Genomic DNA, 15,135 nt, shown 5'->3' with positions numbered 1-15,135 from the left:
CGTTCTAACGGTCTCATACTACCCGCTCCTTACCCTCTGGCTTATTCTGTAGAGTGCACCATCCTCTGCCCTTTCCTACATTTGTACTTACCTCTGTTCACACTTTCCCTTCACCTAAAGTAATGAGAATAAGCTCTAACATATCTAGTGTCTTCCATGTACTTACTTTGTGCCATGTGCATTATCCAATTTAATTTTTGTCAGACTCTGTGAAGCAGGTATCATTATTACCGTCGTCACCCTTCTCATCATGATCACCACTATCGTTTCCATTTTACAAGTGAGGAAACTGAGGCTTTAGTTTAAGTAATTTACCCAAGATTATAGTATTGATGAGTAGTAGAGTTAGGATCGCAACCCGGGTGGCCCATCTCCAAAACCCAAATATTAAAAATCATATGATGCCGTTAAATGCCGTTCTTTCCTGCCCTCCTCACACATCCAAGTCCAGTCCATAGCATTTCCTTTAACAAAACAACAAAAAATAGTGGCTTCTTCTCTGAGGTTTGATGATATTATGTAGCCAGTTCTGTTTTGTATTGGTGTTCTGTTTTGTATTAGTGTACTCATTTTTTTGCCTAGTGCTTCATTGAAGTCTGAGTTTACCTCATATTTGTATCTCCACCTTCGTTTGTTTTTTATTGGAGCTTATGAAGTGTAAGAGTACCTGGCTCTCTATAGATACGATTCAGCAACTTGTTTTTTTATGGGAGGGTGGTTCTAGTTCATATTTATAAAGATATTGAAGACTTGTGTTAAAAATACCAGTATTTTGTCTGAAAAATATTAATAGCTTAAATAATCTCATGCATTTTCCTCTTGACCTTGCACGCTAATGATCAGGTCTCTGGTTATTCAAGTAGAATTCTTGGATTGCTTCGCTCAAACAGGTCATGTTGTAGAAACACTATCGCTTAAGTGTCAAGGGAAGAGGGTGATCATACAGACTACTCTTGAGTCCTGGCTTTGTCACCTATCTCATGCAGGGAAATTACTTAACCTCCTTGTCCTTCAGTTTTCTTCTCTGTTAAATGGAGAAGATAATACCTACTTGTCAGGATTATAAAGCAGATTAAATTGGCTAATGCATGCAGAGAGTCTAAGTGCCTGAGACATATCAGACCATGAGTAAATGGTACATCTTGTTGTTTTTGACCCTTCACTTTGATTCTGACCTTTCATTTTAAATTACATTTACTGGCGGCTTCAATTCTGGACTCTTTGTTCATTTTCATTTGCTTTTTGATTCAAGTTGTGTGGCCCATGATTGACCAATAATAAATGGCAGAGTCAGGGTTGGAATCCAGCTAGTCCAACTCCAGAGCCCAACTCATATATCCCTGCCCCATACTGGCCTCATTCAATTCCAGTCCGCCCTGTGCTGCCCAGTCATCTATTGTAATCCATCCCATTTCCTTTTTGTAGCAAAAGGTAATGACTCTGGGGAGGGGGAAATGAGGAGTTGTTGTTTGGGTATTGAGTTTCAGTATTGTAAGATGAAAGAGTTTTAGAGGTCAACACTAAATATAGTTAACATTCCTGAACTGTGCATTTAAACATGTGGCTGGAAGGGCAAATTTTATAGTGTGTGTGTGTTTACTGCAAATTAAAAAAAGTAATGGCTCCTTCTTTTGAGTTCCCATGAAACTTCTGTACCTTTATCAGTGAAGAACTCTAGAAGATTGTCCGAGCTGTTTCTCTTGTGACATGCTTTTCCTTGCTTCCGTAAGTGACCCTGCTTGTGAAGTCCATGTCTTTTCTTTTTTTTCTATGCAGGTGGTTATGGAATAAAAGAGTTTCTGTTGTTGAATCTGGTGACTTAATACTGGAAGTTTTAATTTAGAGATTATGAGAACAAAGATGTATTATGGTTACGTAAGGTGTATTTAATAGAGCTCACTTTCACTACTGTGCGTCTGCATATCGCTGTGGGTTTCTCAACATGAGGCTCAAGGATATCCTGCAATTTTCATTGCTCCCGTGAACCTAGGCTAAGAGCTGATGTCAGAAAGTTGTATTCCTAGGACATGGGTTTTATTTGGTTCCTTCATTCTACTCTGTGTTGTGTATAATATTCTGTCAGTATAACTTTAGATGTATAGACCATCATTGATTCTTTTTAACCATAATTAATGTCTCCAGAAACTTGGATATTCCATTATTTACCTCTGATTTTTCAAAAAGTTTTAAGATGGAAAGCCCATTTAAAAACAATATAAAATAGTAGAGTTAAGCAGAAGGCGCTGGGTGGCTCAGTTGGTTGAGCAACTGCCTTCGGCTCAGGTCATGATCCCAGGGTCCTGGGATCAAGCCCCGCATCAGGCTCCCTGCTCAGCCAGAAGCCTGCTTCTCCCTCTCCCACTCCCCCTGCTTGTGTTCCCTCTCACGCTTGCTCTCTCTCTCTGTCAATTAAATAAATAAATAAAATCTTTTTTTTTAAAAAAAAGAGTTAAGCAGAAAACCAGAATATAGACCATAAATGTAACTACAACTTGGGGTAGATTAATTGTTATAGTTGATACTGATCTGAATTTACTGGCAGTAAGAACAAAACAAAATGAAGTTCTGGTTCCGTGATTTATTATGTGTGGCAGGAGAATGCCTAAGACATCATTTTTGTTTTTAGGGAATTGTTGCTAGCGTTGACCTTGAAGATTTTTTTCCTCATGAATTCTTGTTTGGAAGATAATTACTAATGATTAATAGACATTATCATTGGGGTTTTATAATAAACAAAAGCACTTGTTAGTGTATAGACTTTGTAAATAGCTGAAGCCTAAACCCTGAATCAATGAAGATATTTTCAGACTGAATAATATTAATGAATTAGTTTGCTTATCTTTTATTCAGCAACCTGCATAGTATTAACTATTTGCCATATACTGTGCTAGACATTGGGTTTAATGGAAGAAACTGTCCTTGAAGTACTTAGTCCAGTGGGGAATTTAGGTGGGCAAACAGGTTTAATGTGCAAGTTGCTATAATGGAGACAAGTGTATCATTTCGTTGGAGCCCGAGAGGGTATGTCTTCTAGGAATAGTTGGAGGAGAGTACGCTTAACGACTGAGCCACCCAGGCACCCCTGGAGGAGGGTTCTTATGATACGTGATATTTGAGCTGATTCTTAAGTTTGCCTGGTTGAAAGGAAGGAAAGAAACAAGAATGCTCTTGGATGCTCTATTTTAGGTAGGAACTTGTACAATCTAGAAATAAATAACTAACATCCACTAAACTTTTCAACTCAAATATCCTATGTCTTCAGTGGATGTTTGGCATGCACTTGAGCGCAGGAACTTCATGATTAAATTCTCTTCTATTCCTATAGTGCAAATATTCTGGTCCATGGTCAAAGCCCAGTAAATACTGGATGGATTGATGGATGAAAAGAAGGAGAGGAGAGCCTTATGTCACAGATACCACAAAGAACAGATGAGGTAGAGTTGTCACTATGTGAGAAAGACTTGGAGGTTGATTTACATTTCAGTCCAATAGAAGAGCAGTCCATTTTTATAGGCAGCAGTGGGAGCTGGAGATAGAGCCAGTGTTTTACTCAGAAAATAGCTTAGACTCTTAATGAATTACCTGCAGAGACCTTTAGCTAGGACTCCAGAGTCCTGCCCTATGCAATAAAAAAGGAATGAGTTCATTCTAAAAAAAGTTTTAAGGGCAGTTATTACCAGTTAATCATAACATCCCTGGATTCTAGCTAGCCTCTGTGGAGTGTCTGCTTTTAAATAGAGTCCCTGTAGAATTTTTAAAATGTGCAGTGTATGCCTGAGAAGCTCTGAGGCTTGACCTGTGGAAAGGGTTATTGCAGATGCATGGCGAATGATTACCAAGTGCAGTATTAGTTTTGACGTGTTGATGCTGAGCATCTTCTTCAGACAATAACTAGTCAGCAAGTTCAAAAACACTTCTTAGGACTCTTCTCATTCAGAAAGATGCAGACCTTTTTCTCAGCCTGCTTCGCTATTCTTCAGGATGTCTCAGAGCTATCTCGGACCTGGAAAGGGTCACTTGGAAACCTTATTCTTCACCACCTCCTCCAGATCTTTCATTAAATGGATAACCATTCATCTAGTGACTCAGGGTAGAAGCACAGTATTTGTCTGTGACATCATCCCTCATCCTTAAATCTAACCTGACAATTTCCGTTAATATTTTTGACATCTATCCACCTTACTTCATTTGATGTGCCGTTGGCCTTGTCCAAGCCACCATCATTCATTTGAACCATTGGCCTCGCTCCTTCCACTTTGGCTGTTTCTAATCAGATCTCCACATATACCCAGGGTAGTTTTTGTGAAATGTAACTTGATTTTGTCATCTCATGCCGACAAAGCCTTCAGTGGCTTGCTGTTGTGTGGTAGGGAAAATAAAAGGTATTTACCCTGGCCTACATGGCTGGGCATGATACAATCTTAACTTAGCTCTCCAGGTTTATCTTTCCCTCATTCGCTCTCTTTTACTTTCTCTATGCCCACAATAACTCTCTTTCAGCTTTTTGATGTGCCAAGCTGTTTCCTGACTTAGCATCTTTTTGCTCTTTCCTCTCCTCGGTATGCTGTTGTCCGCTCTTGACCTGGCTCAGTCCTTCTCATTAGTGTTCTTCTTAATTAATTTTTCCTAAAGGGTCTTTCTAGATTGTCCATTCTAAAGTTGCCTTCTGATAATCTCTGTCAAGACTTACAAGAATTGAAGATGATGAGTTCATTTCATTTGTATCTGCCCCACCTTGATACAATGCTGGGTTGGGACCATATCTCTTTGGTTCCCCACTGCACTGTATAGAACAGAGCTTGTGCAACGGTGGTGCTTCACAAATATTTGTTGAATGAAAGACTGCTTCTTAAAAATAAAATTTGATCTAGATGGAAAGGCAATAATAGGGCCAGCATCTAACTCCTGTAGCAGTGTTTGCAAACTGATTCCACACGAGTATCTAATAGATACTCACAGAAAGTTAGTTACTGCCATTTTGCCTTGCTAAAAAAAAAGGTGGCATTTTTAATGTTTGTTTTGGGGAGCCTAACAGACTAAGTTTAGATCGTGTTCTCCTGGAAAGCTGTCGAACTTTGAGCCAGTTAACCAAGGTCTCCCAGGTCTCCTTTCCCATATATAAATTGAGGAAAATTACATCTCATGAGCTTGTTACGAAGATTTACGTGAGATTATGTGAAGTGCTTCATACAGTGCTTGACACCTTGGAAGAGTTCAGGCATTCTTTTTTCTTATCCCCTTTATATCTCAAGAGATTAATAAGGACTCAGAAAAACTCATTTAATTTTCCTCATAATCTCACTGTTTTTATTTAATGCATAATCACACCCAAGAGCATTAACATGGAGGTCAAAATCAGTTTAGGAGGAAATAATCCATCTCTAGGGTACAAATAAGCAATGATGGACTGGTTATTTAACGGTCAATAACATTGGTTTCCCTCAGAGACGTGGAATTCTCCTTTGCCTTATCCCAGGGGTGGTGGTTTCACACTGTAAAATTGTAATTACAAATAAATGCAAGTAGTTATTTTTCTTTCTAGCTCAAGAAAATATTCTGTGGATATAAGTGGTATGAAAACATTTCCCCTGTTTTAGATATTTCTGGGGAGAAGCCTTGGCAATACCATTGAAAACTCTGGACTCCAAAGCTCTTCTGCTTATATTATCAGCTTTGGGGGAAACTAAAAATTTTAATATTCTGAAGGCAGGTTGTTAGATTCAAATGGTTTGGGTTCACATTTGTAGGTGGTCTGTGACTACCACCTCCTTAGGCATACTACTCTGGATGCTAAATTGAGTTTAAAGGAAAATGCTTGAGTTATATCTATCAAAATTATCAAAGGTTAACTCTCTGCCTTTAAGTTAGAATAGCTCAGCCATTCTGGCCTCTATTAAATTTATTTCACTGCATGATAAGAGACAGTAACTGGCAAGTTGGATCGCTTCTCTGTAGGTCGTCTCTTTCAGAGAGCTAGGGGCTCTAGCATTAAAAGTTGAAGAACCTTGGATTTGTCTACCCAAATATTGACCCAGGCAAGGATCTGTATTGTGTATTTAGGGATCGCTATGATTTAGAGCATTGATACGAGGGGATAGGTAGGGCAATTAATAGACATTGACTCCTTGGCTCAGTTTAGAGCATGGAAACTTTAGGGAGGCCAAGGGAACGGACATGAATTCCTTCTGGGACTCTCTCACTCTGCCTTGTTCTGTGGCCAAAGATCTCACCTCAGACCCAAGCCAAGTATCTTGAAAAAGTATATATAATTCTTCATTTGGGACATTGGACTAAAAACATGTGAACGTACCTGGGCGCAAATCCATGACCAATACTATGGAAGGTGTGCCGTGTTGACAGCGGGAGGTTTATATGATTTCTGACGTCTAGATGTCTCCTTGAGCTCATGGCCCATTTCTCACTGCAAATCCACCTTCATAAACAATATAGCTAAATGGAGAATTATGGTTGCTAATGTTAACATATTTCCCGAAGGAGTGCTTTTCATCTCACAGAGGTGACAAAAACCACTTGTACTTTTTTCATTTTTTAAAAAAATTTAAAAATTTTTAATTTTTTAAGGTGCTTTTTTCCCCTTTTATTTTGTTATGTTAATCACCATACATTACATCATTAGTTTTTGATGTAGGGTTCCATGATTCATTTTTTTGCATATAACACCCAGTGCTCTTTTACTTAAAATTATTTATCAAAGTAAACATGGATGTTGTCTATCAAAGGTTCTGGTCATTGAGTTTTCTTTTGGTGTTTTCTGTGTCTGGTGGGGCTGTAGTGCTTTAAAAAGAAATTGAGGTTATATGCTTTCAGAAACTACTGAGTAGAATGGGAACCTGCTCTTAAATGAAGAAATAATGCATTACCTTTGGTGAAATGCAACTCTGAGAGTTCAAAGCAGACCACCTCAGATGTCACAGCATAAGACTTCAGAGGTTCTCTAGTTCTGTTAAACTGATGTGATGTTTAAATGACTTCTGTAGGGCATTTCGGTTTAATTAGATGCTGGGAATTGCAAAGAAGTCTAAAAGAACCACTGTAGTATTCTTTGGTCTGCCTGTGAGTTAACTCCCCATTAGCAGCCTGTTGTGGAATGTGACATAGTTCTTTCCTTTTCTTTTTACAGAATGCTATGAACCTACCCCCGGACAAAGCCAGGTTACTGCGGCAATATGATAATGAGAAAAAGTGGGAACTGATTTGTGATCAGGTAAGACACAGTGATGTTTTCATCAAAAAATAAAGAAGAGAATCAGATTTCCTCCCTAAATAATAGTAGACTTTTTCCAGGATACCTGTGCATGGATTTCTGTTTTGGGCCTTCCTGTTTCTTAGTACAAAAGATAAAGCTAGAAAGTGACTTCTTTTATTTGTGCATTATTTTAATTCTCTCCTTTATTTTCCAGCATTTAGTTATTAGATTTTCTGGGAAATCTGGTCAGGTGGGCAAACCAAATTCAGATCGGTTTTGTTTTTGTTTTTGTGTTGTTGTGAGAGAGTGTGAGTTGGCGGGGTGGGGAAGGGGAGAGGAGAGAGGGGGGAGAGAGAATCCTAAGCAGGCTCCATGCCCAGCATGGAGCCTGACGTGGGGCTTGATCCCACGACTCTGAGATCATGATCTGAGCTGTAATCAAGAGTCAGACGCTTAGCCAACTGAGCCACCCAGGCGCCTGTTTTTCTGTTTTACATAGCAGTTTATGCTGCTTGAATAATGCAGGTCCTCTAGTTTAATTGGCTTTCCTATTCATGTATATTGTTGTATATTCATTCAAGAAGGTGAATTCTTTATAAGGAAACATCACTTGGGCTGATAAATTATTTCAGATTTTAGCAATTTTTCAGGTATTTTCATTTTATCATTAACTCATAACAAATTCAGATTCTTCAGAGAGATATAAAAGTGAAATTCCGCATTTTGTTTCTGTCTGCTCTAATTCTCTACCTTAGAGGTCCACTGGTAAGACTTTGAAGTATTTCTTTTCAGCTTTTGAAATGTTTTTGTCTTAAAAAAAAAAAAAAGTTTTGTCTTAGAAACCCAAAATATGTGGATGTACACACCCTCGTTCTGTGTCTTGGTACATTCGTCATTTCTACCCTATTCTTTCAAATGGTATGTAGTATTCCATTGTATTGATAGTAATTTCTTTGGCACTTTGTTTCAGGTTGGTGTGGGTCTTAGGGTCAGTCTGTGGCTATCAGGCTCTGTATGTTAGCTTTTTATGTTGGGCCATGAGCTTTAGGGTGCCTGTGTCTCCCCCACTTCCCACCACCCTGAACATTTCTGGTGAATGTTCTAATTCCTCCTAAGACAGCTCCCATGGGTTTCTCCTGTGGGGACAGCATGTATCAGAGAAGCAGAGGGGTTTTTTATTGCCCACAGGTAGAGCTATTACCCTAAGAAATTCATGCCTGCAGTTGACATGGAGCTTCTAAAGTGCTCATTGTGTGTGGTTTCTCCTTAGCTCCTGAACTCAAACAGTAATGAAATGATGGTAAAAATACTCCCCTCTTTCACATGCTATATTTGAGTATCAGGAGTAGATAGAAACTGAAGAGAAAGCTTATTGCTTATATGACCATGATGCAAAAGCGTAAAAATCTTGCTGACACCTAGACTCTCCTTCCTTTGAGATTTAATTTTTCATGAGTGTTGTCTAAACCTATTATTGTGAGGAAAATGATTTTACAATGATGATGAACGAAGATGATAGGGATAGTTAATATAAAGGAAAGGTAATCGCACAAATGAGGGAGGTCCAATGGGTGTGAAAGTTCTAGTATGACAGGTTATGACAGTAACACAGAGGAAAGCAGCTTTAGTGGCCATTTTGTTAGCCCTGTGAGGAAGAGCTGAACCTCCCTCAGGCCTGCGGGATTTACAGGCCATGAGGCTGCTCTGCTCCTTTCTAGCTTTATTGATTTGTTAATTTTTTAAAAAAAAATTATTTTTAAAGATTTTATTTATTTGAGAGCGATTGAGTGAGCGAGAGCACGAGTGGGGTGAGGGGTAGAGGGAGAAGCAGACTCCGTGATGAGCAGGGAGCCCGATGCAGGACTCGATCCCAGGACCCTGGGATCATGACCTGAGCCAAAGGCAGACACTTAACTGACTGAGCCCCCCAGGCACCCCGAATTAATTTTTGCCTCTCTAGTAGGCAGAGAGGGCAGATTGCTGCTGATGGAGGATTTCTAACAGCTGGACTCTTCCCTCAGCCCAACAGGGGCTTCATAGGGTTGATGGTGGGTCTAGAGGATCTTGGGTCTGGGAGGGGAGCAAATTAGCTAATTATGTTTCTCATTTTCAGATCCCGAGTTCAGCTTATTGCCCTTAAATGTTAATGTGCCACGACATGGCGAATTTAGCCGCTGTATCTGTTCCTTTCTGGGCATTACTTCAACACATGTCGAAAGCTCCAGGCTGGAGTGCCCTCAGTTCAGAGATGTCCTGGGTGATTTGTTAATAAGAGTGACAAATAATTATTATTGCCAGTGGCCAGCATTTACTAAGTAGATTTTTCGTAATAAGAGCTTTGTGTTGAATTTTTAAAGCAGTCCTTTGTGTTTGTAGCCCCATTGGACAGATGGAGAAAGTCATTGAGGAAGGTGACAGAGCTGTCCATTGGTCAGGTGGCCTACATAGTCTGATGGTGGAAAACATGCACATGCCGGGGGCTGTCTGCTTACACACTGCTCTCTGCTCTCTTCCTCACACAGCGCTCAAGTGTGTGAATGAGCGACCAGAAATAAGGAGAAAATACAGGCTGTCTCTGTTTCTCTGGCTTGCGATCGGATAGGCTTTCCTGAGAGGGAGAGGAGTCTGGGAGCTATAATGTAGGCACGGAGCCTCACCTGCCTGCATTCTCACTATGGTGACCTGCCATGTTTGATGAGCCAGTGGTCAGTTTGAGAACTGTAGCCAGCATATGTCGCATATGGGAGACCCATTGGTGTTTCACACACATAAATACCATTTCTCATCTGTGTGTATTTGTGAGGGGAAAGGTAAAAAAAAAAAAAACATGAGCTGAGAGCACTCATAGTGTACTATTCATATGCTAAGTGTAACGTATTGGTGCTTATTGATGGAATGTCTATCTACATGTTATCTACATGGACCTTGTCATATATTTGGTACCTAATCTATATCTATGGTACCTCACCTGATAGTTCCTCAAAGTATATTTGCTTTTAAAATTCTAATTATGTGAAATATCCCAAATAGAAAAATCCATAAAGAAAGTAGATTAGTGGTTGCTGTGAACTGGGGGGGTTGGGGGGGACTGCTAATGAGTGTGCATGGTTTTTTGTTTGGTTTTGGTTTTGTTTTGTTTTGTTTTGGTGTGATGGAAATTACACCGAAGAACTTAGTGGTGGGAATTAGAGAGTGGTGATAGTTTCATAGCCTTGTGAATAGAATAAAACTGTATACCTCTTTAAGAGTGTGAATTTTATGGCATAGGAATTATATCCCCAAAATTGCTTTTGCAACAACCAGAGATAGGTTGAAAAGAGAGGAGGAGAATTTAAGAGCGATAACAATGTTTGTGTGGATCTTTTTGGATTCCAATATGAACAAACTATAAAAATACTTTTTTTTTTTTAGAAAATTGGAGAAATTCCTCCAAAGAAATTAGTGGATGGTTCTAAGAAATTATTGACTTGGTTAGGTTTGATTTGGGCATTGTAGTTGTATAAGAATCTGTCTTTTTTTTTTAAATTTTATTTTTTGTGTTCAATTAGCCAAAATATAGTATCTTTATTTTTAAAGCAATGTGTACTGACATAGGGATAGAATATGACTGGAATATGGCTGTCTTCATCAAAAGAACACAGAAAAAGGGGTAGATAAAGGAAATGTGGAAAATCTTGATGATTGTTGAATCTTGCCAGTGGGATATGTTGGGGTCTATTATAGTATACTCTCAACTTCTGTGTATTTTTGAAAATTTACAATATAAAATTAAAAAATAAAGTATTTGCTACATAATCTTCATTTTTTTCTTTAGCTGTAAAATGTAGTTAATACTAACATTTTTTTAAAGGGGTATCTGGCTGGCTCAGTCAGTATCAGGGTCCTGAGTTCAAGCCCCACATGGGGTGTGGAGCCTACTTAAAAAAAAAAAAAAGATACAACTAACATTTTAAAATTATTTTGAGGCTTGGAGACAATACTATGTAAAGTTCATGGACTAACATTTGTCATGTAGTAGGTGCTTCATAAATGGTGTGGCTGCTTCTGCTGCTCCTTAAGGGCCCAGATATTAAATATTAATTTTTTATTTTTTATCTTTTTTATTATGTTCAGTTAGCCCACAGAATGGGAGAAGGTATTTGCAAATGATACTACTGATAAAGGGCTGGTATCCAAGATCTATAAAGAACTTATCAAACTCAACACCCAAAAAACAATCCAGTCAAGAAATGGGCAGAAGACGTGAACAGACACTTCTCCAAAGGAGACATACAAATGGCTACCAGATATGAAATATTGGTGCCATTATTTTATCATCAACTTGTCTTCAAAAGATTCAAGGGAATTTACTCTATTAAATCTATCATCATATTTTACCTAAATACAGTTGATGGTTTGAATGCATGTTGTATGATGCTGTCAGGAAAAGCCATAGCTATAGATTTTCTTTTTTCTTTTCTTTTCTTTTCTTTTCTTTTCTTTTCTTTTCTTTTCTCTTTTCTTTCTTTTCTTTTTCTCTTCTCTTTCTTTTCTTTTTCTCTTCTCTTTCTTTTCTTTTTCTCTTTTCTTTCTTTTCTTTCTTTCTTTCTTTTCTTTCTTTTCCCTTCCTTTCCTTCCTTCCCTTCCTTCCCTTCCTTTCTTTTCTTTCTTCCTTTTTTTTTTTTTTTAAAATTTTTTTTTTTTTATAGAGAGCAGGAGATCACAAATTGGGGAGAGGGGCAGAGGCAGAGGAAGAAGCAGACTCTCCACTGAGCAGGGAGCCCGACATGGGGGGCTTGGTCCCAGGACCCTGGGATCATGACCTGAGCCAAAGGCGGACACTTAACCGACTGAGCCACTGAGGTGGCCTAAGCCATAGGTATTGATTTTCAATTCAGAAAATACCAAGGCAAACCTTGTGTCTTATTTGTGAAGTCTTAAAACAATGACTGTGGGGTGTTGTCATTGATATCTGACAATAAGAGACTCCTTGATCCTGATGCTTTGTGCCCAAATGCTATATGGAATCCAAATATTAATTTTATTTCTTTTTAAGCAAATAGTGCAGATACATTATTATCATAAGATATATAGTATAGGCAGAGCGCTCAAAGTACACAAAGTGAAATGGGACTATTACAGAAATTTAATTCCCAAGGAAGTATATGAGCAAGAATATTGGAGGACTTCTGGAGAGTTTATTTCAGGTTTTTAGTTCCAGTGAAGAATTGTCGTGTGAATTATATGAATCACAGAACTGGTCATGTTTCTCCTTTTTTTCCTTTGCTGCCAGACTGCTCAGAGCCACATTTGTGGTCTGCCATTACCAAGTACACAGCACCTTAGGGGCACATGTTTTTTTCCCGGTCTCATCCATGGCTTCGTCTCATGATTCCTGGCCACGTTTTCCCTCCACACGGATTTCCTCACTTAAAAACAATCTTGTAAGAAGTCCTAAACTTCCACCAGTTATCTTTTGGAACAAGAGGAATATAAAATAATACATTGGGATGGCTGGTGAACAAACATTTTATTTGTGCTGATGACTTAACAGATTTTCTATATGCTGTTTTTATATTGAGCAAATTGTTGCATTGTGTACATGATGTCTTTCTCTAAAGACGTAAAGATGGAGGGTCCCAAATAAAATACTTCATCATGGTGTAGCCTAGGAAAGACAATTGAGTTGAATACCATTCATCAACCTTCTTATACTTTCATATGGTTAGTCTGTCACTTTGTTTTAGAAGTATTTAAAAATATGTCCCCCTGACTCAAGTGAGTTGAGTAGTAACTGAGGGCCTGGGCCTTGCCTCATTTGTGTAGCCCCAATACCGAGCTTAGTGCCTGAAACATAAGCAGTGCTTACTGAAAGTCTGCTGAGTGAAATAAGAAGAGCTAAATGGTATGTTCAGGAGAAAGTGGAGATGGGAGAGGAGGCGGAAGAGAGAAGCAGCTCAGTGCAACCTGGAAGTAGAGGTTTGCTGTTAATTTCTTTATTTTTAGATTTTTAAAATTTATTTATTTTGGAGAGAGCAAAAGAGCAGATGGAGAGAGAAACTCAAGCAGACTCTGCGCTGAGTGTGGAGCCCAACATGGGACTTGATCTCACCACCCTGAGATCATGACCCTAGCCGAAACCAAGAGTGGGCCACTCAACTGACTGCGCCACCCAGGTGCCCCATAGGTTTGCTCTTTCTTTATTCTTTGCACCTTCCTCTACTTGTTGGTGTAATTTGCTTGTGATAAGTGAAACTAAACACCACCGCTCAATCCTGGGAGCTCCTTTAAAGTGGAATGTGTGCCTGCTGTAGATTCGAAGGAGTCTATATGGGCATTTCTGCAGTGAGGCTCTGTCCACACCTACCCATGGTCAACTGAAAGTCCAGTTCTTTGGCTAATTCTGGAGGCAAAGTAAACATTTTCTAGGAGCTTAAATCCCAAGGCTTTCTGTAGTAACAGCATTCGGATGATGTCTCTTAGTCCTTTCGTAGGTCACTGCATATGTAGAAAGTTGACCTCAGCTTCTAGTGTGTCTCAGTGGTTAAAGTAACATAGGAGAACTGTCTAATTCTGGTCCAGGTGGGGCTACAGAAGTCAAAGGAGAGGCTTCCTTGTTGGATTTTGGGTAGTATGAAGTGCATTCCAGGGAACTTGTTTATTGGAGTAAGTGGGCCGGTTTCCCATGAGGACTTCAATATGAGGACTCTGTGGGGACACTGAGGCAGGTTTTTAATAGAATGAAGTGACCATATGAGAATAAAAGCTGGAAATGTTAGGTTGTTCTGACAACTGCAGATGAAAACCCAGAAGCTGAATAGCAATAAGGGCGTTCTTTCAGTGGGCTCCACACCTGTGCAGAGAGAGAAAGCCCCTTGATCTCACCCCTTCCTCAATTTTCCGTGCTCCCTAAGTGCACACCCTGTGCTGCACTCTTATGGCTTTGGGGTCCTGGCTACTTTCCGCAAGCTTAGGGTAAAGGCTGCATTTCAGGAACTTAAGGATTTCAGATGAACTTTCAGATCACTGTGTTTGGAAGAGTTATCAGAAGGGTTGCATTTATTTCAAGCCATTCTTTTTCTTTTTCTTTCTTTCTTTTTTTTTAAGGATTTTATTTATTTGACAGAAAGGGAGTGAGAGAGCACAAGCAGGGGGAAGCGGCAGGCCAAGGGGGAGGCGGGGCTCCCTGCTGAGCAAGGAGCCTGATGTGGACTTTATTCCAGGACCATGGGATCATGACCTGAGCCGAAGGCAGATGCTTAACGGACTGAGCCACCCAGGTGCCCCTCTTTTTATTTTTCTACTGGAAAAATTAACATATGCTTGTCCAAAAAAAAACCAAACACCATCTTTATTGGAGCAAATGGAATAAAGCAAAAGATCTTTTGCTTTTCCCACCTTTACACTAATCAGTGATGAAACTGAGGTTTAAGAGCAATAATGACAAGCCAGCACCAAGGCCCCCTGGGCTAGTTAGTGAGACAAGAACACTGATTTCCAAACGCCAGTCACAAGTCCTTTGAATTAGTTCCTGTTACACTAGGGACCCGGTTAGTGGAAGCGAAACTTGCACTTAGGTAAGTACCTCTTTCCAAGGCTTCATCCTCTAACTTTGCAGGGGTTTTCTTGGAGGAGGAGGACTTATTAATTCCTAAATGTGCGTCTGCTCAGTGATTAAGTGGAAGTGGTTAGTCAATAATACAGGACATTTTAGATGACTAATGCTGATGGGTGTAGATTCCATGAATGTGTCATCCCATCCCGAAGTGTTAGCAGTGCCACACCTGAGCTTAGCTGGAAAGTTGCCGGGTGGCTTTGCCTGTGTTGATGGTGTGATGTGGGATTTTTTGGGGGGTGGTTTGGCATGGCTCGACCTTGCCCCCTAATGGCTGGTGATTGTGTTGCATTATAGCCTGAGGGAGAGATGGGGGTCTCCCCCTTCCTTCACT

General features: G+C 39.6%; 1 protein-coding gene across 9 annotated transcripts in view; it reads left to right on the top strand.

Annotated features, from left to right (window-relative positions):
* Positions 1–15,135, top strand: part of FMNL2 (formin like 2) — a 303,487-nt gene that overhangs the window by 166,394 nt on the left and 121,958 nt on the right. For all 9 annotated transcript variants that reach the window (XR_012375624.1, XR_012375625.1, XM_025855902.2 and 6 more), the window contains exon 2: positions 7,142–7,225. Coding sequence is in view for 7 of the 9 variants with exons in the window: in XM_025855902.2 (XP_025711687.1) it covers positions 7,142–7,225 (84 nt within the window). In the remaining 2 variants the exon portion in view is untranslated. The remainder of the gene's footprint in view (positions 1–7,141; positions 7,226–15,135) is intronic.

The sequence above is a fragment of the Callorhinus ursinus genome, unplaced genomic scaffold (genome assembly GCF_003265705.2).
Source record: "Callorhinus ursinus isolate GAN/ISIS: 27379988/994484 unplaced genomic scaffold, GSC_fseal_2.0 scaffold2, whole genome shotgun sequence".
Taxonomy (NCBI): Eukaryota; Metazoa; Chordata; class Mammalia; order Carnivora; family Otariidae; genus Callorhinus; species Callorhinus ursinus.
The sequence above is the reverse complement of the archived record's forward strand: the minus strand, read 5'-3'. Positions and strand labels throughout refer to the sequence as shown.